This window comes from Lithobates pipiens, unplaced genomic scaffold, assembly GCF_037356315.1.
Source record: "Lithobates pipiens isolate NorthernLeopardFrog02 unplaced genomic scaffold, aLitPip1_a1.2 Scaffold_22, whole genome shotgun sequence".
NCBI lineage: Eukaryota > Metazoa > Chordata > Amphibia > Anura > Ranidae > Lithobates > Lithobates pipiens.
Genome location: NW_027507784.1, coordinates 305,754,142 through 305,779,282, shown reverse-complemented (window position 1 = coordinate 305,779,282; position 25,141 = coordinate 305,754,142). Strand labels below are relative to the sequence as shown.

Genomic DNA, 25,141 nt, shown 5'->3' with positions numbered 1-25,141 from the left:
CTGGCTCCCCACTGAGGGGCTGTTGGCCAAAGTAACACTGACACAATTGGACTGCCTATAGGTGGTGCTCTGATCTTTTATTCTTTTTCTGCCTGGTGTCCTACACCTAAATATGTAGCACTATAAACCCTTTGGTCAAAAGTACCGACAAGCAGTGGCCATCAACAAACGTAAAAGAAAGGGTAAGCGTGTCTGGAAGAAGCACACAGTAACCCAGAAGTAGACCATCCTATAACGAATACTCGTGGCGAAAGGATGGGAGGAAGCACCCGAGTATCTAGGCTTTAAGAGGTAGTGTTGGTGTGATGTAATGCCTGGTCAACCACCTGAGACTGAACTGTTTAAATTTTAGCATCAAGTTAGAAAAGTTTGCACTGCGAATTTAATACTGTAAAAATGGGGCTATGTTTGGAGTGTAACAGTCAGACACAGGGTGACCCTATATTACTAGTTCATGATGCTGGACTGTAAAAGTCCAGGCTTCGCCTGTCACGGTGGACATGCCCCCAAAGGGGTCTTTTGGAACTGGGTTCCATTGCGATAAACCTTGGCCCTGGACCTGTATAGCACCCTGTGGCTCAGAGCCTGGCATCAATAAAACTAGTGAATCTGATTTCTCAGCAAAAGAGAAGAGGTCCATAACTTTTAGATGCTAGCAAATAATGGAGAATTCATGATGGAAAGCTTATAGGGGAGGTGAGCCAAGGGGGTGGCGTGTCCTCAAAAGCAAGCCAGTGTCCAATCACCTGAAGATACATGCCTATAACCCATGTTGCATGTGTCCTGTACTGTACTTTTAAGATAATAGCTGTTGATCAGCCCAGTTCTCTGCTACTAGGGTATAAAACTCCTTCCTTTCTCATCTCCATAGAGGAGGAGATATTTTGAAATCTATGGGGAAAAATGGGCAGGGTGGCTTTAGGATTTCAGTGCAGCAGAGGTACCAAGTGGGCAGCTCAAACAAGATGTTAGAATCTCAATGGAATTCTGGCAGATCAACAGGTATTTTTCTGTACTTGCAGCATTTTTTAAAAGAAAAACGTGCATGTATTGCATACATGTACTGATTTTTTTTTTGTCCAGACATACACGTTACACTATAATGCCTACAAAAAGGGAAATGTTAAAAAAAAATAAAGACTCCTACTTTCTCTACACTACAATCAGCAGGAACATGAGCTTTACTGATTGGTGAGCTGTAGGTCTTGCTCAGCAGTGGGTGTGTGTGAAGTCTAAAGTCTATGCCACAGACTTCTGTATTTAGTCTATCACTTAGCATTTGATTGAACAGCAAGTAGAAGTACACAGTTTCGATGGAGACTGCAATTGGGCTTTAAATGACTTAAACTTCAACAATGATTTAACCACAACTAAAAGCCATGCTGCGCAATTAGCTTTTCAACATGACAAACCATACTGTTAAGCAAGCACTTCCTAACCTCATATGTCAACATCTATGAAAGTTATGCAATAGCATTTGTAAGTATAAATACTTGCAGCCCGCATGGATTCCTCCTCACATGTGACAAACACTAAACAATAAATAGATCCTACCTGTTTCCAGTTTTTGTACAGATGTTTCTGTGTACACTGACCAGGCACACAGACTGAGTAGTCACAACCTGTGTCAGCATCTTTTGTTATACAAACTATTGTTCTGAGTTCCAAGTTTTCAGTAATGCTAGTACCATTAAAGCAAACTGCCCTTTCATACGTACCTCCAGAAAGATCCATTTTATTGCTTTGTGAGGGGTCGTCAGGTGACTCTCTCTGTAAAGAAGTGGAACAAAAAAGTTAGCCAAAAGCAATTTCACACAAAAAAACACAAAAAAAAAAAAAACACAAGCATAACAAAACCTGTCCATCTAAACATACTGAATATCCTAGGTTGTTGAACTGTTTTACAAATGGATTCATCCAGTTATCATCCTGTTTGTTTCCATTTTTCATCATTCCCTGTGGGTGAAAAAATAAAAATTGCTCAATAAACACAAACTAAAGGAAGTGAAAACAGTAAAATTAAAGCTAGCCATACACTTTTTTTTTTTTAAGCCAGCAGGCTAAACAAAAGAAAATAAACAGATTCCTTCATCCACACATACGAAGTCTAGGGTTGCACAGACATGGGTATCGGTGCCAATATGAAGCATTTGCGTGAGTGCTTCTATTCAGGCAAATGCTCTGATACCTAAAATCAGCACCATTGTGTTGCGATCTGAGCTCGTACAAAATGAATGGGCTCAAATCGCACTACTGCGAATTGCAAGTGATTTGAATAGTAACATTGTGCAATTCCCGTCCGAATCACATGCTGTTTCCCACAACGCTCCTGTGTCAGTGATTTTAGCATGGGTTCACACAGAAGTGGTGCGGGAAGCTACATGTGATTTGGATGGGGGAAAAAAAATGCACCACATTCCTATTCAACTCACATGGGATGCTTTACAGAGCAATTTGAGCCCATTGAGTTTGTATGGGCTCAAATCGCACTGCACGGTATTGGTAATTGGAATTGGAGAGTACTTGAGCACAAGTATCGGTACTTGTGTACTCACTCGTATCGCGTATCAGTACATCTATACCAAAAGTCGATGAAGAAATCCCCCAGTCAAGACACTGCATTCAGACAGTGGCTCCTGCTACTGTCAGATCTAACAGATCACCAGCTGCAGCTTGAAACCTTTTTTCAACATGTCCATTCAACAGAGGTGAAACTGTTTACTTCAGTTGAGCAAGACCGTACACTGACCAAAATTTGGCTGGTCCCTACTGAACTTAGGCATATCAGCAGTACTATCCTGGAAGTACAATTAAACATAGGCAAAAGTGCCATTGCAGATGTCGCATTGCCCACAAAAAAAAAACTAACAATGGATGGTCAAGAGCAAATTAAATAAAAAACACATGCAAGTATGAAGTCGGGGTGGGTGGCTAGGCATGAGTGCCCTGAACCTGGAAGAAGGCAGCAATAAACAGGTATGTATGTCTCTGTGCCTGTATGAGCCACCTGTCCACAGGTAAATACAGGTGGGTAATCCTGAAGCAGTTAAAATGTAAGCAGATTAGGAATCTGAATATGCCTTGATATCATTTACTTCCACTATCCAATCTTAAAGTGATTGTAAAGTTTTTTTTATATAAAAATAACAAACATTTTATACTTGCCTGTTCTGTTGCAGTGGATAGGCACAGAGCAGCCCTGATCCTCCTCTTCTCGGGGTCCCTCTTCGGTGCTCCTGGCCCCTTCCCTCCTGTCGAGCAGTGTCACAACTCTGTGTGTCCATTCAGACACAAAGCTGTGGCCTGGCCCTGCCCCCCCCTCCTCTCTCTTCTGATCAGGAGGGAGAGTCTCGGACAGCCAAAACGTGGACATCGCTGGACAAAGTTGGGGCTTAGGTAAGTATTAGGGGGGCTGCTGCACAAAGAAGGCTTTTGATCTTAATGCATTAAGATAAAAAAAAACTTCTGACTTTACAACCGCTTTAAATTGGGAGATGAAACAGCAGCACTAGATACATCTACTGGATCAGTGGTTCTCATCCTGAGGGTCGAATGATGATTTGCTGGGGGTCACTGAATCCTGGGCTGCTCCTGAAGTCCGCATCGCTCTCCCAGCCTTTTTGGGTCCTCCCAGCAGGGCTGTCCCTGGAGCCCGTGGCCGCCTAGCTGAGCTGTTCCTGGAGCCCACTCATCCTCTTAGCAGCCACCCCCATTCAGTTCACGACATGGCTGGGGGGGGGGGGTTTAGCTAGAGGTCAGCTGACTGGTAAGGAATGTGAAGTGGGAGGGACTCGAGGAGACCCCATTTCCTGATTTCGGCATAGGCGTTACTGCTATCAGACACCACAAAGTCAGAGACACAGTGAGTAACACTGCCTGTGATTATAGTCCCCACTACAGTTCTCAGATCAGCACATGACCTTGATCAAGAGCACCTAAGTTGGATGATCAGAACTCCCCCCAACATTATCACTCCTCCCATTCTCCTCACCCCCCCACCAAGGAGTAAGAGAAGGCATAAAATAGAGAAACATGGAAGGGAGAGGAAGAGAGGGGAAGGAACAAAAAAAAAAATAAATGGGAGAACAAGAACAACAGAAGGAACAAGAAAGACGGCTAGAAAGAGGGGTGGGGGACAAGAAATTAGGATAGAGAGAGATAAAAGGGCAAGAAAGGAGAACAAAGAGTGGTACATCCTAAAATGTACCATAACGGGTTTTAATGTACGAGTGGAAGAGACTCCGGGAGCGCTAAATGTCTGTGGGTTAGGGGCGCAAATTACTTGTCTTGCCTTGGGTGCTGACAACCCATGCTACAATTTTTTTTTTACAGTTAGGGGTCCCCACAACTTGGGAAAATTTTATGAAGGGGTCACGGCACTAGAAAGGTTGAGAACCACTGTATTAGATAAAGGAATGATCTTCTCTGCTGCTTCTCCCTTGACTGTCCAGCCAAACACTGGAGAAGTGTCAAGACCTGCAAGTGTTCTTTACACTGGAGTAGAGAAAAATTAGGTCTCCTGCACTACCAGATACGGTTGCTCTCTGTGGAAGAATTGTGTTAACCTCAAAACTGGATGGGCATATACAGATCCTTTTGCAGGTAAAATATGTCATCCGTCCCTTTTTTTTCCCCTTTAAATGGAGTTCAACTTTATTCATGCACCTCACACCAGGAATGGCTATAGCTACTATACTGCCTATGTTATCATTGTACGTAGCCACTTCAGCAGTTCAATTCAAGATTTACAGTAAAAATACATTAGAATAGTGGTCTATGAAATAAGACTAAATATGTTGAATTAAAAAGAATATAGATGATGGTACCCCATCAGAATAGCCCTGTCTACTTGCTGTAAATCTATGGTATCAGAGTATGAGGTCTTGGGCAGAACATAAATTAATACAGGAAAGTTCAGCATATGAATGTTTATCTGCAGGGCAAGGGTAGAGAGGGAGCAATGCAAAATATGATGCATGGGGAATGCAAGCAAATACATATCCAGAAATGTTACTTGCAAAAAACAAGTACCAAAAAATCCAAGCGCTAAACTTAATTTGGAACGTTAAATTGACAATTGTCCCCCTGAGAATTTTAGAAGAGTATGAAGTGGAGCGAACCTTTGAAGGCATTTTCTTCATGTATGGCGGCCAGTTCAGAGACTGACTGTTGTCCTGTGATGAATTGCTGTTCCACATTCCTATCTCTACATCATCATCATCCCAACCAGAGGTGCGGCCTCCAGGTCCGGTCATTTCCTCTCCACACCAGCCACCGTCTTGCATAGATTTGGGACCTGTAAAAGTAAACATGGATTTAAATTTGTGATCTAGGTTTTTTTTTCTTGAAGCAAAGGTGAGAATAACCTCTCACCATTTAAGGGTTGATTTCAGATTTCCAGCAGGGTTTGTGCCAACAGTTGGGGGTGGGAAGCCCCACAAAGCATTAAGAAACTTACAGCTCATGCAACCATGTCAGTAATCTGACATGCAGTGATTACCTGGGGATGATTGGCACTGGAGGCAAATAGTAAGTGTCCAGAACTGATCACCCACAAGTAATCTCTGCATGTCAGATTACATGTGACTGGTTGTGAATGGCTGTGTGTGTTGTCAGTCTCTCACTGCCACTAAAGGCATGTGTGAAAGAGGTCTTTCTGAAAATATACATACCGGGTTTGCCTGGAGCCTGCTGGCCAATAGGAGTTTGGCTCCATCCGGATGCAGCCTCTGAATTTTGGTCCCTCCAGCCACCACCAGTTTCCATAGGTTTGCCCCATGCAGATGTACCATTATCTACTGCTGGCGCTGGAGTCTCTGGCCAAGACTCACCCCATCCTACAACAAAGAAAATAAACTACTGAATGTATGAACAAGCACAATACCTGCCTAAAAGATTTTTCTTCTTTTTTTAATAAAACTGAATATAAATTTTGGATAGACTATTGCATAAGTAAAATATGATTTTAGATCCATTCCAAATGCAAATTTTATTTATGTAAATTTTTACTTAACAGTGAATATGTGCTTTGTCCACACAAGGCATAAAAAAAGTTCACTTCAATGCATCATATACTAATCATCCTTTTCATCCCCTACCACTGGGAGCGAAGGAAGCTATGTAAAAGTCCCTTGGAGTTGTAGCTTACACAGGGATAAGGAGTCTATGTGTGGCATAATTATTAGTTGAAGGGTGAGGGAAGACATGAGGGAAAGGGACAGATCTCGATTTGGAAAGAGACAAGTCATGGCCCTGTGTACAGCTAAGGATCCAATACACTTCAGAGGAATTAACCTGAAGACTTGTTTTGGGGACGCCAGGAGATGTCATCGAGACCCTCAATGTGCTAAAGTGGTAACTATTCCTGAAAAGGGTATGGGGTAGCATAGCCCATAAACATTTTTTAACAAATGAACAGGCTACACATCATTGCTACTTCAATATTGCTGAACTTCAGATTATAGCTAAAAAAAAATCAACAGTGGGAACAAATAGCTGGTCTAGACAGGGATTTCATGTATATATTTTTAGGCATGACATAAGACCGAGGTGTAAGAAAGGTTTCATTACAAAATATTCCAAGCACTTACCAGAGCCGTTACTGCTGCTCTCTTTGTTTGGCACGGCACTTGGTGTTGGGGGCAGATGATGCACTTGGGTTTGGTGTTCTGCCCCACTTGTGGTGGCATTAGAGGTGTTTTTATCCCACATGTTCACATTCTTGTATTTGTATTGGTTGGGATCACCCCAGGCTGCAGTTCCATCATCTATTTCCATTTTGCGTCGGATAGACTCTGGAGAGGGCTCCTCCCAACCTGTTGGCTCTTCTTCCCTTGTTGGAGTTGACATTGGTCCACCTAACCATCCAGATGGTTTATTGGTAGCAGGCTGTGCTACCCACGACCCAGTCTCTGGCTTTTTGCCCCATTCTGATGAATTATTTGATTGAAGGTGTTCGCTCTCGATTTCAGTTGGACCGCATTTGGAAGAGTCTCCTCCTCCCTGGGTGGGCTTGGCTGGCTCTGCCCATCCTTGCTTAGCATTGGCTTTAGACGGCTCATTCCAGCCTGATGAGTTGTTTGCATTACCGCTACCCCAGGAGTTGGATCTTTTATCTCCCCATCCAGTCCCAGATTTGTCACCATCATTGTCAGGACCTGGCTTGGCTCCACCCCAATGATTACTTTTGGAATTGTCCCCCCAACCATCGCTACGGTGCCCCTCCCACCCTTGTTTGACCTTTTGTGCATCGTTCCAATTAGATCTGTCCTCTTTACCATTACCCCACGATTGATTGCTCTTGACTGTTCCAGTAGTAGCAGCAAATTGATCCCCCCATTCCCCTTGGCTTACGGAGCCTTTGGCATCACCCCACCCTGTAGCAGGCTTTGGATCTCCCCACCCAGATACTGATGAGGTATCATTGCTATTAGGGTTGGGTTTCTCCACCCATCCCCCTGAGTTAGAAGTCTTTGACACAGAGGCCCCCCAAGCGTCTGTTCCATTGTCAGTCTTTCTGTCGCTCCGTTGCGCAGCAGCTTCGCTTTCCCAGGCAGTGTTCTGTTTAATTGGAGTCTGTCCCCAGCCAGAGTTGCACAAGACCCGAGGATCAAGATCACCTTTATTTACAATACTTTGGAGTAACGCGTGTTGGTCCATCTTCCTCCTGTCTACAGGCCGCTGCCCATTGTCTTGCTCACTCTGGCTTCCAGTGCTGTCTATGCTACCTTCACTTTCCCCCGTACCTGTACTTTTGGCCCATACATTACTTGTCTCGTTGACCCTTAACCCTGTTGAATTTTGTCCCGTGTTCTCTTTCTCAGCAGATTTCCAGGTGTTTGATGCCTTTCTGCCATTTTCTGCATTCTCGCCGTCATTGGAATGCTGATTATTAGAAGGTTTGTTCCAATCTACATTTGAAATATTAGTGCCAGTGTTTTGTGCTGGGTTTCCCCATCCTCTGTGATTTCCACCTGTCCCTCCATTTCCGCTTCCCCAATGCATATTTTGGGAGTTTACAGTCCCCGACTCCCATAATCCTCCTTTATTCCCGTTGATTTTAAAGTTTGGGCCACTGGGCCCGTTCATACCCGGCTGCATTATAGTCGCATTCACAGTGTCGCCATTAGCTTGCCCTTTAGGGACCGAACTTTTATCTCCGGAGTAATTGGAGCCGGAGGTACCCCACGTAGTACCGTATGATCCGCCATTTGTTTCCTCACCATTGCTAAGGTGAGGAATGGAAGTGCCATTTGTAACTGAGGGGGTGTGAAGTGGAGACTGATTCATGTTACTCGCACTCCAAGCCCCATGCCCTGTAGAGTTAGGCAGTTCATTTGTCTGCATTAAACCAGCAGAGTTTGGTAAACTAGAGGTCATAAAGTTAGTAGTGTTATTTGGTCCAGTCATTTCAGTGTTAAGGTTTTGAGGTTGTCCACTATAAGAAGCCTTCCTTGTACCACTGAGTTCAGAATCTCCATTCTCCTGAATGCTTCCCCAGGAGCCTGGGACAGAATTGCCCATTTTAGGGTTAATACTCCGATTGTTAGACACCTGACCTATAGTACTACTTGGAACATTTGTGCCAGAATTATTAGACCCTTTAAGGGTATGTCCATTGCTGTCCAAAACAGGCCAGGCACCGTGGTTGCCATTCATGTTCAAAGTGCTTGGATTTGGTACTCCATTTGACGTAACAACGTTGCCCCAAGCATTTATCCGGTTGTGCCTACTGTCTGAATTGCTATCGGGGCCATCCTGACATGTGCTTATCATGGATCCATGAGTGACACCCCATGGGCCATTAATACTTCCACTGCCTGCATTATTGCTGTTGACCAAAAGTTTGCTTTGGGAACCGTGCCCAATGCCATTCCTTATGGTATCCATTTCCCCTACGTTGTCTCCAAATGGCACAACTTGGCCCTTTTCCAGCCCAGAGTTTGGTGTAGAGTCAATATCCATACATTTTGATGCCAATTCTGAGCCGTTTCCTGTGATTGATGGCCACGCCTCTTTGTCTGTGCCGTCTACAATGACTTTTTCCCAGTTTGTGCCTGATTCACCATTGGAAGAGACTGATCCCCAGTGTGAACTTTCATAGTGAGAGCCTAGACTGCCATGATTGAGATCTGGGAAAAGCAAGAAAAGTTAAAGTTATATCAGTTAAAGCTTGCAATTAAAACACAAAAAAAAAAATCCACACAAACTTTGTGGCACATGCGACATCCAGTTCATCCAAAACAATTTTGTGGAGTGGGTGCCAATCTGAATTACCCATTTGCATCTGTATCTCTTGGCATATCCTGCAGACGTATTTCTACGGGGGTTTCTACTGAAACAAAAGATCACCATCCCATGGTTGCATAAAGTGAGCAGACTCAAGGAGTCAAACGCAGAAATATATTTGACAGAGTGCAAGATACAAAAGTAAGTTTCAAAAGGCCAATGGATGATTGGCTGTCCGATTTATACCCGAAACTGGAGTTTTTGGTTGGAATTGACCATTTATCTTGTCATGTCCAAAGTAAGGGGTGAAACAGATAATGTTTTAAGCATACACCAAGCATCAACTACTGCCACTGCACAATCTTTTCATCCTGTTTAACAGTAATCTATTGCCTTTTTAGCAGGTTATATAAGCAATATAAGCCAATGTTGTATAAATCCTTTTTTTGTATTTCCGCAGCCTTCCCTGCTGTCAGAACACACTGATCAGTGTTGCCAGCTGTAGCTGGAGGTACTGATCGTTCAGGAATAGCTCAACAGGCTGGTTGTAAAGATGACAACCTGTAGAATAACCTGCCCATACACTGATCCAAATTTGTCTGGCCCCTGCTGAAGCAGCCAAATTTCGTTCCATGTATGGCCCACCTTTACAGTCCCTTAAGGACATTCCCTGTATTAGGAGTGAACCATTAAAGCAATTTGGACTCTTATATTTTGGTCTGGCACTCCTTTGGTGGTTTATAGTTTTAAATCTACAAGTAAAACTGTCTGGGCACTAGTGGGCTAAGTCAGTCACTGGCTTGTTACCCATCTCAAAGGTTACAACAGCAAGATTTGCCTAGTGTTTGTCACTGCCTCTCTTGCAATGTGTCCGATGTGCTTGTATTATGAGAATCCATCACAGAGGGAATGCCACATCTGCATTTCAGTTTAATGGCCTACAAGTAGAGCTGAAAAACGGTTAGTGAAAGCCTGCCAATGCACTCCACCAGAGAAAAAAAAAAAAAAAAACAGCACGTATTCCAACTTACCAGCAAGCACAAAAATACCAGCTTCAGGTGGTGCTGACTTTTAAAGTGCAAGCTATGCACCAGGCTTGTAAATCTCATATGATGCACACAAATACACAGCAATTAGCATTTTAAAGACACGCAAGCAAAGCAAGATTGCAAAACTCAAATTTAAGATCATCAGCCAAGGTTGCCATGTGAAAAAACACACAAAAAAAAAAAAAAGATATAAAAAGATGAAAGCTGTCTAAAACAGAGTTAAAAATAAATTTTTTATACAAGATATCGAGTAATGTGGTAACAGACATGACACCATGCAACAAGAACACTGGGCTAAAATACAGAACTGTCATTTATTTTCCAAAGAAATTCTAATGCAGACTGTCAAGTTAGCAGCCAGCCGCAAACAGGGAGCCAGAAATCCAAGCCATGGCTACGAACGAAGGGATGGGGGGGGGGGGGGGGGGTTAACTTCCTATTTGTGTTCTCTAAATCCAGAGAAGAGAGGAGGATGGGGGAAGGAAGGAGGGAGGGTGGGGGAGCAGAGTTAGGACTTCACTTCCCTAGAACAATCTTGAAGTCTAAAACCTTATACACACACACACAAAAAAAAAAAAAAAACAGCCAAACAGCTCCTAGCAACAGATCTGAAACTTCAGTCACCAGCTATTCATGTAACAAAACAGATTCCAGCAGCCCTAAATCACAGAGTAAAAATAAACCCATATTGAAAAACAGCAGTGACGCAGGTCTAAGTGGACTGCAGCTGAGGAAAAAGTAGATGGGAAACTTAAGTAGAAAGCCATAATCCAGAACTCATGCTTTCCCATTCGGCGACTTAATGCAAACAAAGATGGCAATTATAACCAGCTATCAAGTGCAGTTTTTCTTCCGCTAGGCAAAAGGCTTAAGAAAAAGTCACAGGCTACTTGAATGATCCTGCAGTAAAAAGGCATGTCTAATGGGTCAGACCACGCGACACAGATGTGTCCATGGTGGATGCTGGTTATCGGGGAGACTTCCATCATCTTCTAGTGATGAGTACACCTTATGTAGTCACCAACTTGGAGTTTACTCATCTTGCTGTGATAGGGTAACTTAAAGTGGAAGTTCAATAAAGATCCAACAGCCATAAAACGCATGTACCTTGATAAATACATAGCACCATGTTTGACTTCTGTCTTCACTCTGGCTGTCCTGCCATTTACAAGCAACACCATTCAACCCATAGCATCACTCATCCCCTCTCATGTTATCTACGTCTATGATTGTGCTCCAAGGCACAGAAGAAGCATTTCCCAGTGGGGCCCTGCAACCACATGACCTAGATAGAGGTGAGGGGGGATTACAGATCCACTTACCAAATTTGTTAGTGGAGCTATAAAGCATCAGGAGAACTTTACCTTGCCACTACTGTTGGAGAGCTTCCGCAACTCTTTATTTCCCCTTATTAAACCACTTTCCTCTCTGTGCCCCTTTCTTTACTCAGCATTTTTATTTTCCCCCTTTTTATGTCTACCACCATTTAGCTTGGCACTGAAGGTTGTGTCATAATGAAACATGATCAGAAAGGTGGACTATTCTTTTTAAGGATAGCACTACCTAAATACCCCAAAACACATCCAAAAACTCAAGGGCAATATTGGAACCATTTTTTTTTTTTTTCTTTGAAAACTTTCAAAATTTTAACAGAAGAACAGGTTCCTACATGTTTTCCCATAGAAATCGGTTACATTATGCATAGCTTGAAATACAAAAGGTAAACAGCTGAGCTCCCTGTAATACAAATTGCTACAATGTTGGTTTTATCTGCAATAGCTGTGTACTGGGAGGAGCAGACAATGAATCTGTATCCTCTGCAGACACACTAGAGAACTAGTAAAGCAGTCAATTACCCACTCAGGAGGAGACTGATGGGCGAACAATAAAGAGGATTAAAATAATGAATGGCTACAGTTCTAAAGCTGCCCATACATGGAAAGCAGCTTTCTATGGGGGCATTCACGGACAGAAGGAGCCTGGAGCACTGGCCGGGGACACCAGAAGAAGAGGATCAGGGCTGCTCTATGCAAAACCATTACACGGAGTAGGTAAGTCTAACATGTTTATTATTTTGGTAAAAAAAACAAAAACAAAACAAAAACTAAAGCTTTAGGTTTTACTTTAACTCAACCAGGGGGAGATATAAACTTCAATAGTGTGTAATTAGCCGCAGCTGAGGTGCTGCCTACATACAGTTAATATTTACAGGTTGACCCTGAGTAACTGCAGTGAGCAGCAGCGACCATATATCCTGAACTCATATAAACATTGCACAAACAGTGAATGCATACGGCGTATGGACAACTTTTTATACAGGATCTTACTGCTAGATTCTGAAGTAATAAAAATGCACCCTTGAGCAAGAGCCCTAAGGCTTTGCGAATCGGTTTAGACGATACTGGCTCATTTTCAGTATCTGCCACTTCATTATCCACTGCCAGGCTAATGGTGGGGACTGACGGATTTTTGACAAATCTTTCATCCTGTACCATTTTTTTTTTCCTCCAGGCTAGATTGCTGCAAAGTGTTGTACTATACTGCTACAGGGCTGGTAGAATGAATCAGCGCAGTCATCTTCAATAAACCATGACAGATGCTTCTAATGTCAATCCACCAGAGCTGTTAAAATGCAGCATAATACAAAGCATTAAAGGTGCCTACAGGAATAACAGGCCAAAGTCTGTTTTACTGCATGTGATGCGATTCAAGCCCTGTTAAGAACAGCTGAGCTCTGTAGCTGTTCAGCCAATAAATGCACCAAGGAAATTGTATTTTTTTTCAATTTAAATCTAAAATCTTAATTACAGGTTTATAAAGTTGTTTTTTCACCAGACACATCCAGTATGAACCACCCATTTGTATTTACGTCTTTTGACTGGCAAGTCAGGCGGCTCTCAGCCTGTCCCACTTCTCATGATCTTACACTTAACAGGCTGGGGGTCTCCTGGTCTGTCCTGACTCTCCATGCCGGTTTACCATCACAAGGTACCAGCCCCAAATCTTGATCATAATAATGCCCATTCGCTACAATTACAGCTGCATGATGGGAATTGCAGTTTCTCATTGCAGCACTACAGTGCACAGATGTGATGCATCAACTGCCAGGATACCTTCTCTAGCTGGTGGAAGCTGCATTTTGTGAATGAACGCAAAACGGTCACACTACTATACAAGGTTTTTATCTGGGAAACAATGACATTGTATTGTTAAAAATTAGCAGGTTTTCATTATACATTCTGTCACCACTTAAAGTGGTTCTAAAAGTCAAGTTTTTTACCTTAATGCACCTTCTGAATGCCCCCCCCCCCCCCCCCATTATACTTACCAGAGCTCCATCTCGACCCAGCAATGTGCAGGAGAGCAGTGGCTCTCCCGGGGTCTCTCTCTCTCATTGGCTCACACAGCAGCGGAGCCACTGGCTCAGACTGTGAGCCCATGAGGAGAGAGCTGGGATGAACCTGCTTGAGTGCCCCTATAGCAAGAGGCTTGCTATTGGGAGTTGGGAGTACTATGCAGGGGGTGGGGGGGGGGATCCAGGTCCGCCAGCAGGGAACCAAAAAAAGAGGATCGGGGCTGCTCTGTGCAAAAACATTGCAGGTACCTCCAGTGAACAGTTTATCAGCTGTATAGATTGAAGTTGAAATTTGGCCGGTTCAGCAGGGACAGGCTGGAATTCGATCCATCTATGGGCAGGCTAAGTGTGCCCAAGTCAATCCATCAATCAACTTGGGTACAACCAGCCGGTTGGTGTTTTCTTTACATACGATTACCGACTGCAACTATAGCCAGTAGCAGTAGTGTGTTCTGCTGGCTGGGAAGGCTCCCCTCCACACTGCCACAAAAAAAATACTTGTGACTAGTTGGCGACCACTCACTTTTCTGCAGAAAAAGAGCAGCTCCTTAACCGCTTGCCGACCGCCTCACGCTAATATACATCGGCAGAAGGGCTCGTACAGGCAAACTAACGTACCTGTTTGTTGCCCTTTAGGAGGCAGCCTGCAGGCGCACAACCTGGCTGCGCACACGCGTGGCACGCTCCGTGAGTCGGGTTGCGGGTCCCAAGAACTCAATGTCCATGGGGATACCCGCGATCGTCACACAGGGAGGAAGAACGGGCAGATGCTAATGCAAACAAGCATCTCCCTGTTCTGCCTGTGATTTGAAACAGAGACCAGTGACGTGTCATATGTAGCCACGCCCCCCCCCCCCCCCGTTAGAATCATGCCCCAGGACATACTTAACCCCTACACTGCCCTCTAGTGGTTAACCCCTTCACTGCCAGTGTCATTTACACAGGAATCCGTGCATTTGTATAGCACTGATTGCTGTATAATAATGGTCCCAAAAATGTCCGATGTGTCCGCCATACTGTTGCAGTCACAATAAAAATCGCTGATCGCCGTCATTACTAGTTAAAAAAAAAAAAAGATTAAAAATGGCATAAAACTATCCCCTATTTTGTAAGCGCTATAACTTTTGCGCAAACCAAACGCTTATTGCGATTTTTTTTTTTTTAAACAAAAATATGTAGAATACATATCGGCCTAAACTGAGAGGAAAAAAAAAAGTTTTTATATATATTTTTGGCTGATATTTATTATAGCAAAATGTAAAAATGAATGTGTTTTTCCAAAATTGACGCTCTTTTTTGTCTATAGCGCAAAACATAACCGCAGAGGTGATCAAAATAGTAAATACCACCAAAAGAAAGCTCTATTTGCGGGGGAAAAAAAAGGATGTCAATTTTGTTTGGGAGCCACGTTGCACGACCGCGCAATTGTCAGTTAGAACTATGCAGTGCCGAAACGCAAAAAGTTCTCTGGTCTTTGGCCAGCAAAGTGGTTCGGGGCTTAAGTGGTTGGTTCAAGTACATTGCATTTGTTTTTCTTGGTTTAGATATACCGTTTTCCAGGCAAGGCCTAACTACTGTTAGAAATGCTTCCTCCTTCCTCGCAGCACCTATTCAGACTAGCCTGTGTAAGAAAGATCTGTATACTTACCATTTTCAGACCGCTGAAGTCTGGTCACGTGCTCCAGTAATACTCTGTCAACCAAACGGCTGTTGCAGGGGAGAGGAGGGAGCACTTACAATGGATAGGCCATAGAAGCCTATGGGTGATGCCACCACTCTCAGGCTTTACCAGCCATTGTCGACCGCTCTCACCTGTTCCCTGGCTGACACCGAGGATCACGCGCAACGGGACCAGAGTGGCCTGAAAATAGGTAAGAATACACATCTTTCTTACACAGGTTAATCATAATAGGTGTTAGGAGGTGACAGGGAGCATTGAAGAGTAGTTAGGCTTTGCCTTGAATTCTACTGTAAAGTCCATCTTCACTTCCATCGGTTCCTTGTATTCAACCCACTAAAGTAAACAATTTCTTCATCTAGCAAACAAACTTAAATTTATATCCATCAAAATAAAAACTTCATTGCAAAAAATAAACACATCAATTTGCACACAAGGGACCATCTTTTGTACAAAATTTTATATAGGCACCATTAAGACCTTTTTCACACCGATATGTTTTTCAGGTGCTTTTGGGCCAAAAATAGCGCCTGAAAAGCAGCTCCCCTGCAGTCTCAGTGTAAAATCCAGAGTGCTTTCACACTGAGGCGATGCGCTGGCAGGACGTTAAAAAGAAACTCCGGCAAGCAGCATCTTTGGAGTGGTGAAGTAGCGGCGTATACACCGCTTCTGCCCATTAAAATGATTGGGCACCGCTGCCAAAGCGCTGCTACGGTGGTGCTTTGCGGGTCGTTTTTCGGCCACTAGTGGGGATTTAAAGCTAGCGGACGAAAACACCCACAAAAACATAAAAAAAATAGCGGCGCTTTACCGCCGACAGCCAAGTGTTAAAGGGGCCTAAGACAACTCACAAATATTGCCTTGCAAACACAGTCAAGTAACTAAATGAAAGAAGTGTTCCACACATTTTTAAATATAAATGCCAATACAAAAATACCCAGAAAGCAAAACCACCTCTTCCTTATCGTACCGGATGACTGTCTACCCTCCCACAAAACAAACAAAGATGTCACCGCTCCAAGTCAAAACCACTGACAGGCTGCTAGCTCTCCAAATGGGGTTCCAGGTGCAGGCTGATTGCATAAGCCAAATGTGTAGAAACAGAACGAAACTCTGGATAGCCGCACTCCGGATTGTGTAAAAATTAGATGCCTTTATTTCTTCAAAATGCAAGTGCAAAACTTCATTGAACAAAACGTCACAGCAAAAAGGGAACAAAAAAGGATTTTTGAATAAAATAGCTAACGCGTTTCACGCTACAAACAGCGCTTACTCATAGCTAGCTTATGTTCTGAATAACAAACAAATATATACTGTTCATGTATAAGCACACCACAGTGAAATCAGAGGTAAAACCATGACAGCTGATAAGGCTATCATCATAGATTCTCCACACATGCATTCCACACCCAGTTGTTAGTTGATGAAAATAACTGGGAAAGGAAAGAAGGGGAAAAAAAGGGTGAACATGTCTGTGTGTTGAAACGTGATTAGATGAAAAGTATAAATATGTAAAAAATATATATATACATATAGAGGTGAAAATAACAAAGTGTGAAAATAAAAAGAAAAATATATATATGTATATAGGCGTGTATAGATGTGTGTATATAAATATATTGGTGTAAAGGTGATAATAATACATATAATTGTGCACTAGTGCAGAATAACCTTTTAATGCATAGATAAAGAATATGAATAAATGTCATAAGATTAAGGCTAGGTTCACACTATTGCGATGCGGGAACGCCGCGAATCCGCGGCGTTTTCCCGCATCGCATACCTCCCGCCGGCAGTTCACACTGCCCTATGCGGACGGCTGGGGGTGTCAATGTTATGTTAATGACACCCCCAGATCCGTCGGCATATCGCAGTGCGATCTGCCGACTCGCACAGGAATCGGATCGCATGGTGTGAACCCCCATGCGATCCGATTCCGTTGCGGACCCAAAAAAGGGTCCTGTGCGAGTTTGCTGCGGGACAGCTGCGAGTTCAGCCATACTATCTGTATGGCTGAACTCGCAGTGCTACGGAGATCGGATGTGATTTGCTGTGCGAATCACATCCGGATCTCCCCCCGCAGCAGTGTGAACCCAGCCTCAAAGTAAAACAGTATTGAATGTTTATATGTATGTAAATAAACTCAAATATTTAGAGAATGAACTGTGTTATAACAGTAACAGGGATGAACCTGCACTAAACAAAATCACATCAGATCGATGGCCATATTTATGTGAACTATTGGTGAAAAAAGAAAAGAATGATAATGAAAGAACCAATATAAAACCATACAATTGATGGACTTATTTCGATGACAAGTAGTATGCATGCATGGAAAATCCAAGATTCAGAAGCAGATCACAATTGCCAAATATTTCTAAAGTTGTACATACACCAACCAATCTCGTGTTTTTATCGATGTGTAAATGAATGTAAATACACCAATCAATGCATAAAATAAAGTATGTACCTGCAACTACCACTATAAAAACACACAAATATACAAATATAACATGTAAAATAGTTGAATAAAAACAGAAACAAAAGAGAAAAACAAAAAACCTTTTAGAACCCTCACGGACACTAGAATAAGCCTAGACGCCTCAATCAAGTGCCTAAAACAGTAAATGTACCCAAATCAGGCGTATGCTTTAGGCAATCAACCATCCACTTGAATATTCCATAGATATTACGATTAATGGGCAAGAAAAGGAACAAACATTTTAACCCCTTCCTTCCTAAACTATAATTAACTCATCTTGTTCACACGGGTCGCCCATATAAAAACACCAATACAGCGACGTGCAGAAATGTCTGTAATACAATAAATGCAACTAGTGTATAGACACCAACTGTTCTACATAGAATAGTGATATATAGTGTGTAATCGCAGTGTATATAAAGTCACTTAGACATTTTTATATAGGTTGTGTAATATGAAAAGGAAATATCTCACTATAATGCTGTGAAACATCTCCTTTTCTTTGAAGACCAATGACCTGAGTGAATAGTATAAGAAAGTCTATGATGGAATAGAGGCAAGGATGCAATGGCTATGACGGGTGATTGAACATTATCAATTCCGCATAAGATAAAATGGTGATATATATAACCACAATATGTATAAACTCATGTGAACACGGTTTGTGGACTATATATATGCAGAAGGGATCACGCTACAATGCTGTGAGATCTCTTGATTTCTATTTCTTATTTTTATTATTATTTATTAACCTAATGTAAATGACACCTCTCTAGATTATGTAAAGTGAAAAAATATATAAAGATTTACTTGTTAAAAGACTATAGTCGCGAAAAAAGAATATTTCTAGATCTGTACAATGGTTAAATGTGAAATGTGCTGTGTATAAACCGCATCAATAAATTGCATAAACCGCAAAGTGTGTAATGCGGTATATACAAAATCCCCAATATCTGGGTTATATCAGTAAACCACATACATGTAAAATAGTGAGTGTGTCCCATATCTATGAGACTATACCCATATAATATATACTGTATCTGAAAATATCTATATATGGGTGACATTCACAAACTAGACAAAAACCCCCCTCTATAATCTTAGTAAATATGGGGAAGAAATGTCAATTACTACTCACTTGGTGTGTCTGACTAGCGCACACATGTATAATTTTAGACATTCACATGGATGTTATCATTTTGATCCCATGTGACAAGCTTATAGAGGGTGTTATTGTGAATGAACCTATGACTATTATAACGTTAGATTTTGGGATGGCTGAAAAAGCTGATGGGAAATAAGAAACAGAACTGGAACACTAGTATATCATAAAAGGTAACATTAAATTGGGGTAATCTTAATCCTGAAGGGGAATTGCAGTGTTTCAAAAGATTTCTCAATCATAATAATATGAAACATCCCAATCAAAGTTTAACCCTGTCGGAATTCTGGTTTCTAAAAAGAATATCCAGAAAACCTCACGTTTACAGAGTATGAGAAATCTGTCACCTCCTCGCTTGGGGGTCACCACCTTCTCAATCCCCTGTATGAATAGATTTGAAACATCCTTCTGATGTACAGTGTTCCAGTGTCTAGCCACATTAGTGGATTTGTTCTTTTCAATGTCATATAAATGATCATATAAGCGATCTTTGAGTCTGCGTGTAGTGCGTCCTACATATTGTATATGGCAAAAATTGCATGTGATGACATAAATTAAATACTTAGTGTTGCAATTCATGAAAGATTTAATGTCAGCAATTTTATTATTAACACAAGAAGTAATCTGTGTACCTCTCATAATATGGCAACAGTAAGCACAGCCTGTTCCACCGCATTTAAAGTTACCTGTAAATCTTAACCAATGTTGGTCGGATTTGCTACTTGTAAATAAACTGGGGGATAAGGTATGTCCTAAAGTAGGTGCTCTACGAGAAACCGTTTTTATACCTCTGGAAAGGATTTGATTGTATGCAAAATCGCTAAATAAAATAGGGAGATATTTAGTCACTATTTTCCTCACGTCATTAAATTCTGAACTATAAGACGTGGAGAACACAGGGATGTTTGTCCCTAAAGAAGAAATTTTGCTTTTATTGCCATTTCTACTGGAGGAACGTTTATTTTGTAACAAAGTATCTCTTGGGATGGTACTAGTTGAAACCAGGGCTTTTTGTATATTGGCGGGTGTATATCCTCTTTCCTTGAATCTATTGGCCATCTCTTTGGCTTCCAGCTGAAAAATTTCTGGGGTGCTGCATAAACGCCTCAACCTCAAAAATTGTCCATATGGTATCCCTCTGATAGTATGACCAGGATGGGCTGAGTCTGCTCTTAAAAGTGTGTTACCTGCGATTGATTTTCTATGTAGACCAGAGACTATGTTTTCTTCTGAACCAGTCAGATTGACATCTAAAAATTCTATGGTGCTTATTCTCATGACTCCAGTAAATTGTAAATTTAAATTGTTGTCATTGAAATAGGTAAGCCAATTTTCCAAACTGGCACACTCATCAGATGAAATAAATAACAGATAGTCTATGAAGCGCCCAAAAAATATGGTATCTTTGCGGCGGGGGCTATCATGTCCAAAGATGCGGGACCTCTCCCACCAACCCATGTACAGGTTGGCTAATGAGGGCGAAAACTCACAAATATTGCCTTGCAAACACAGTCAAGTAACTAAATGAAAGAAGTGTTCCACACATTTTTAAATATAAATGCCAATACAAAAATACCCAGAAAGCAAAACCACCTCTTCCTTATCGTACCGGATGACTGTCTACCCTCCCACACTATAACTCACTGCATGTTCCTCTCCAATTATATCAGGCTGCCTTGGGTGATTCTCAAAGCTCACAATACTGCCATTTGGGAATGTGTTAATTCTAGGTAAATGCAGAGAAAATCAATTTTCATTCCATGCATGATTTTTTTTTATTTACCGGAGATATGCTTCCTTGCACATTATGTCTTTTTCTCTTGCAATAACTAGCTGTTCTAGCCCAGCTCCTCCACCCCTCCCCTCCCTACATAACCTGATGAGTAAAGAGGGAAGGGAAATACTAGAGTATAACTTGAGTGAAAAGCTCTGTTCCTGCTGGAGTTGCAGAAATCGCATCCAAGATGGCAGCGCCCAGCAGCAGTCTCAGGGCTTTAGGATGTCTACATAAAGAAGCTTTTACAGGTGAATAAAATGCATAAAATACAATAAAATGTTCATCTAATCTTACCCTGTTTCCCCGAAAATAAGACCTAGCGTGTGGAAGACCTCTTTAAACAAAAAAGAAAAAGTAACAGAGCCTCAGATGGGAAGGACAATGAACCAGTGCTTACAGCATTACCAGCATACCATGCAAATTGGCAGTACAAGCCACAGGTAGCAAGGCGGCGGCGGCTGCGGCACAAGCATACGCAAGCATAATGAACAGCTCCAGCACATCCACTGCAAGCAGCCAAGCAGCAATACACTCACAAAATAAGTGAATTAAAAATGTCATAAATGTGCAAGCTATAAATGCTTGGGTAAAAAATAAAATGAAATGAAATTCACCTAGCTGATTAGGGGAGTGGCTGACCAAATCCCGAATGGGAGGCATGCCTATGAAAAAGCGAAAAAAAAATATATATATATATATATAATTTATGCAAACATTATTGCTGATCCATTTTATCCTGCTCTTCTAGCAGATGTTACAGATTCTATGGCTACACATGTGATCACAGCAGAAGTGTCCAGTATAAAATAACCAATTAAACAAAACAATGGCAGTGTAAAGGAAAGGCTGCTAAATGCAATTTGTTTGAAAAGTATTACGAAAAGCCACAAAACGTAAAAGTTCATCAGGAAGTCATATTTTGAGTTCAGTACCATTTCACTCTTGTGAAAGCACCCACTCAGCAATTAGCTCTGATTACCTGCAAATAGGCAGCTCCATTGAAAACAAAGGGAGGTTTCTAGCTTTTGCAGATAATCCCACCCACTCACATGTAACCTCTCATGCAGCGATTGGCCCTGGACGCAGGCTACGAGTGGGTGGGATTAGCTGCCAGATGGGTCTACCTACCTAGCGGGTACATTCGCAAATGTGAGGATGGGGATGAGGATTTCGGGGGGGAACATGCTGTACATTTCTACAATACATGCACATTTCCCCAATTTTATGTCTATACAATGTGAGTGCAGAAATCCAGAGAGCTTCTAGTTGGACAGAGCCCACAACACACCCAGGGTGGGGAGAGCCCACAACACACCCAGGGTGGGGAGAGCCCACAACACACCCAGGGTGGGGAGAGCCCACAACACACCCAGGGTGGGGAGAGCCCACAACACACCCAGGGTGGGGAGAGCCCACAACACACCCAGGGTGAGGTGGGCAGAGCGTGACCACTGATCGGCGAGGAGAAAAAGTATTTAGAGTAAGGGTTTGAAAAACCAACACACTGGGTAGTGTTGTTATCCCAGCAGAGGGGCTGGTAGTGATTCTTATAGAGCTCGGAACATTTCTAGAAGGGGGGGGGGGTTTGAGTGGCTCACACAGGAGCTGACAGGAAGAGAGAAAAGGGGATAAAGTAGGGCTGTGGATGACGGAGGTACATAAACTGACCACAGTGTCAGGGCTCAGCAGCCATGATCTCCTAGATCAGTGATGGCGAACCTTGGCACTCCAGATGTTTTGAAACTACATTTCCCATGATGCTCAACTACTCTTCAGAGTGCAAGAACATCATGGTAAATGTAGTTTCAAAACATCTGGGGTGCCAAGGTTCACCATCGCTGTCCTAGATTGTAAGCTCCAACGAGCAGGGCCCTCTGATTCGCCCCCCCCCCGTATTGAAATTGTACTGTCTGCCCTAATGTTGTAAAGCACTGCGTATACTGTCGGTGTTATATAAATCCTGTATAATAATAATAATAATGGATTACCGTAGTCAGGCACACAGGGGGAGGGCACAGGATCTGTCAAGATCAGCCAGGTTTAGTTAAGAAAAGAAAAAATGACAGCACAAGCACTACGTAGTTTATTAAGCTTTAAAGAAAAAGTTTTTGGGTGGGGGGGGGGGGGGCGGCAAACGCTTTAACGCTTGTATGAGGAGTTTTCATTCTTCCCTGACCCTGTCTGGACAGTGCTGATTGGCCCTGTGCAGGTCACATGCACTCTCCCAAGAAAAAATAAACTCTAGCAATACACACCAAACTTAGCATGTGCAGCCTGACTCCTAATGCTTTGTTCTACCAGTAGATGGGTTAGAGTCAGGTAAAGAAGAGGAGGATCAGCGAGACAGGACCAAACAGCCTTTATACACAATGCAGAGGATTAACCTCTTAGGTTCCACAGTGAGTATAATGAGAATGCTTTACTGCATATACACACTGATTTTTACTGTTGTGGGTTTAGTAATACTTTAACTGTAGCACTGTGCTCTCAGCTCAAACGGGAAGCTAGCAGCTCACTGTATTGCTGGCAGACCAACAGGTTATTTCCTGTACTTACAATCCTTTTAAAGGGATAAATAAAACATAGGGAAATGTGCATGCAGAGATATACTAAGTGTTTATTGTGCCCACACATACACGGTAAAAAGTAACAGGAAGTATATAACACTTATACTGAATGACATCGTACATAAAAGCCTTGAAAGCGCTTTAAAGATTCACCTCATGGTGATTTTATATTACTACAGTGCAGTTTTTAGGGTTGCTAAAGGCTAGAAGATTATTCACCAAGAATGATGGGTAAAGGATTCTGCAATGGTCAAAGCTGGGTATGGTACTTGTTTGTCCCGTCCTTCTGTACTAACACAATAAAAACTGTAGCACCCATACCCACCTTTATATTATTTTTAGTTAAGCACCCTTCTAAATTTATAAAGATCAACACTAGATGAAAAGTAAACAGAAATTTCTTAAAGCATATACAAACAGTCATTTGAAGGGAAAAAAAAAACGATTTTGTAGACTCCTATGGTGTGCTTTCCCTGCAGCAGCTTGTGCCTCTAGGCCAGGGATGCAGATCCCTGCTCTAGGCTATAAATGAAGGTAGAACATTATTCTTGCACAGAACCCATCACGCACCATCATTTGGCTTTCTTACAGCTGGGACAGATGGATAGAACTGAGAATATTAGTGGGGATTTCCCAAAACCGAAGACTAAATGGTATTCCAAAAAAAATAAAAGGAAGCCAGCACATAAGTTGACTGAACAGCAATCATGCAAAATGAAAATCTTAGTCTTTTCTTTAGTGCCCCATTTATAACAGGGTGCGTGTCAATATTCAACAGTAGAGCCTTCATTTTAAAGCCATGCATCAAACACAGGTGCAGTGTGTTATAGAGTAATGTAAATAACCGACTATTCTTACAGAGGATTGCAAAAGGCTGATATAAAGTCAACATCTGACTGGGAATCAATCGGGTGCGCTGTATGGAACAAGGAACATGCTGATGGAAAAAGCAGAAAGCTCATTTATGCATTCTCCTGCTTCTCTTTCACTGTCCAATCAGCAGGCTGGGAGATAAAAGGGCACCAGAGCCAGTGTATCCCCTTCTATAGTCTACAGCTAAAAGTGGGGTCATCTGTGGGCTTCTATCAACAGGAATTGGGTTTGTGTTGATGGTGTCAGTTTGCAAAACTCCCGAGATCATTCAAAATTCATCGACAATGGTGTCTGACCTCCTCCAAGCAGATTTTGCACTCCCATAGACTTGTAAAGGAATGCAAAAACTGATTGAAGATAACAGTAAATAAAGTATGTCAACACGGGACCTAAATCTCAGAACTGGATGGAGAGAAATAAAAATCTTGGTAGGGTAAAACCACCACCTTATATGCATTATATTTATATATTTAGTTTTCTTTTATTAGAATTGATGTATTTAGTTTCTTAGCTAGAGTTCAGCTTTAAAAATTAAAACACAAGGGGAAGCATATTTATTAACAGAGGATGCCCAGCAATGTTGGAAAAAATCTGGTCAGCCTGGTCTCAATACCCCTGGGCTGTGCCCACCAGATTTGGTAGTCAGAATTTTAAATTCCTATACTCTAGTGATCTGATCTCAGGGACCTATCCCACTGTGCATAAGACGGTCGCTTGGTTCTGTCTGTCTGGATGGATGGATACTTACAAGATTGTTTGCACTGTGCTATTCCATGTATACCTTGCACTCTATTGTTGCCTATTTGCATTGAACAATCAGTTTTGTATGCTACACTGAGTGTCACTGTCATTTTCTTGTTCGAACAAGTCTAAGCTTTCTAAAACTCACTGCAGTTTCCAAAAAAAAAGAAAAGAAAAAAAAGTTAAAAACACAGGCAATAAAAGGGTACCAATTATTCAATAAAGTTAA

The 25,141-nt window shown here is 42.1% G+C and overlaps 1 protein-coding gene across 4 annotated transcripts in view; it reads right to left on the bottom strand.

The window, feature by feature from the left end:
- The window catches only part of TNRC6A (trinucleotide repeat containing adaptor 6A), a 169,991-nt gene that overhangs the window by 40,927 nt on the left and 103,923 nt on the right, over positions 1–25,141 (bottom strand). For 3 of the 4 annotated variants that reach the window (XM_077449322.1, XM_077449325.1, XM_077449323.1), the window contains 6 exons: positions 21,346–21,393; positions 6,591–9,131; positions 5,673–5,837; positions 5,121–5,296; positions 1,876–1,956; positions 1,719–1,770 (listed from right to left, as the gene is read on the bottom strand). In XM_077449322.1, the coding sequence (XP_077305448.1) occupies positions 1,719–1,770; positions 1,876–1,956; positions 5,121–5,296; positions 5,673–5,837; positions 6,591–9,131; positions 21,346–21,393 (3,063 nt within the window). The remainder of the gene's footprint in view (positions 1–1,718; positions 1,771–1,875; positions 1,957–5,120; positions 5,297–5,672; positions 5,838–6,590; positions 9,132–21,345; positions 21,394–25,141) is intronic. The other variant, XM_077449324.1, reaches the window with a different exon arrangement.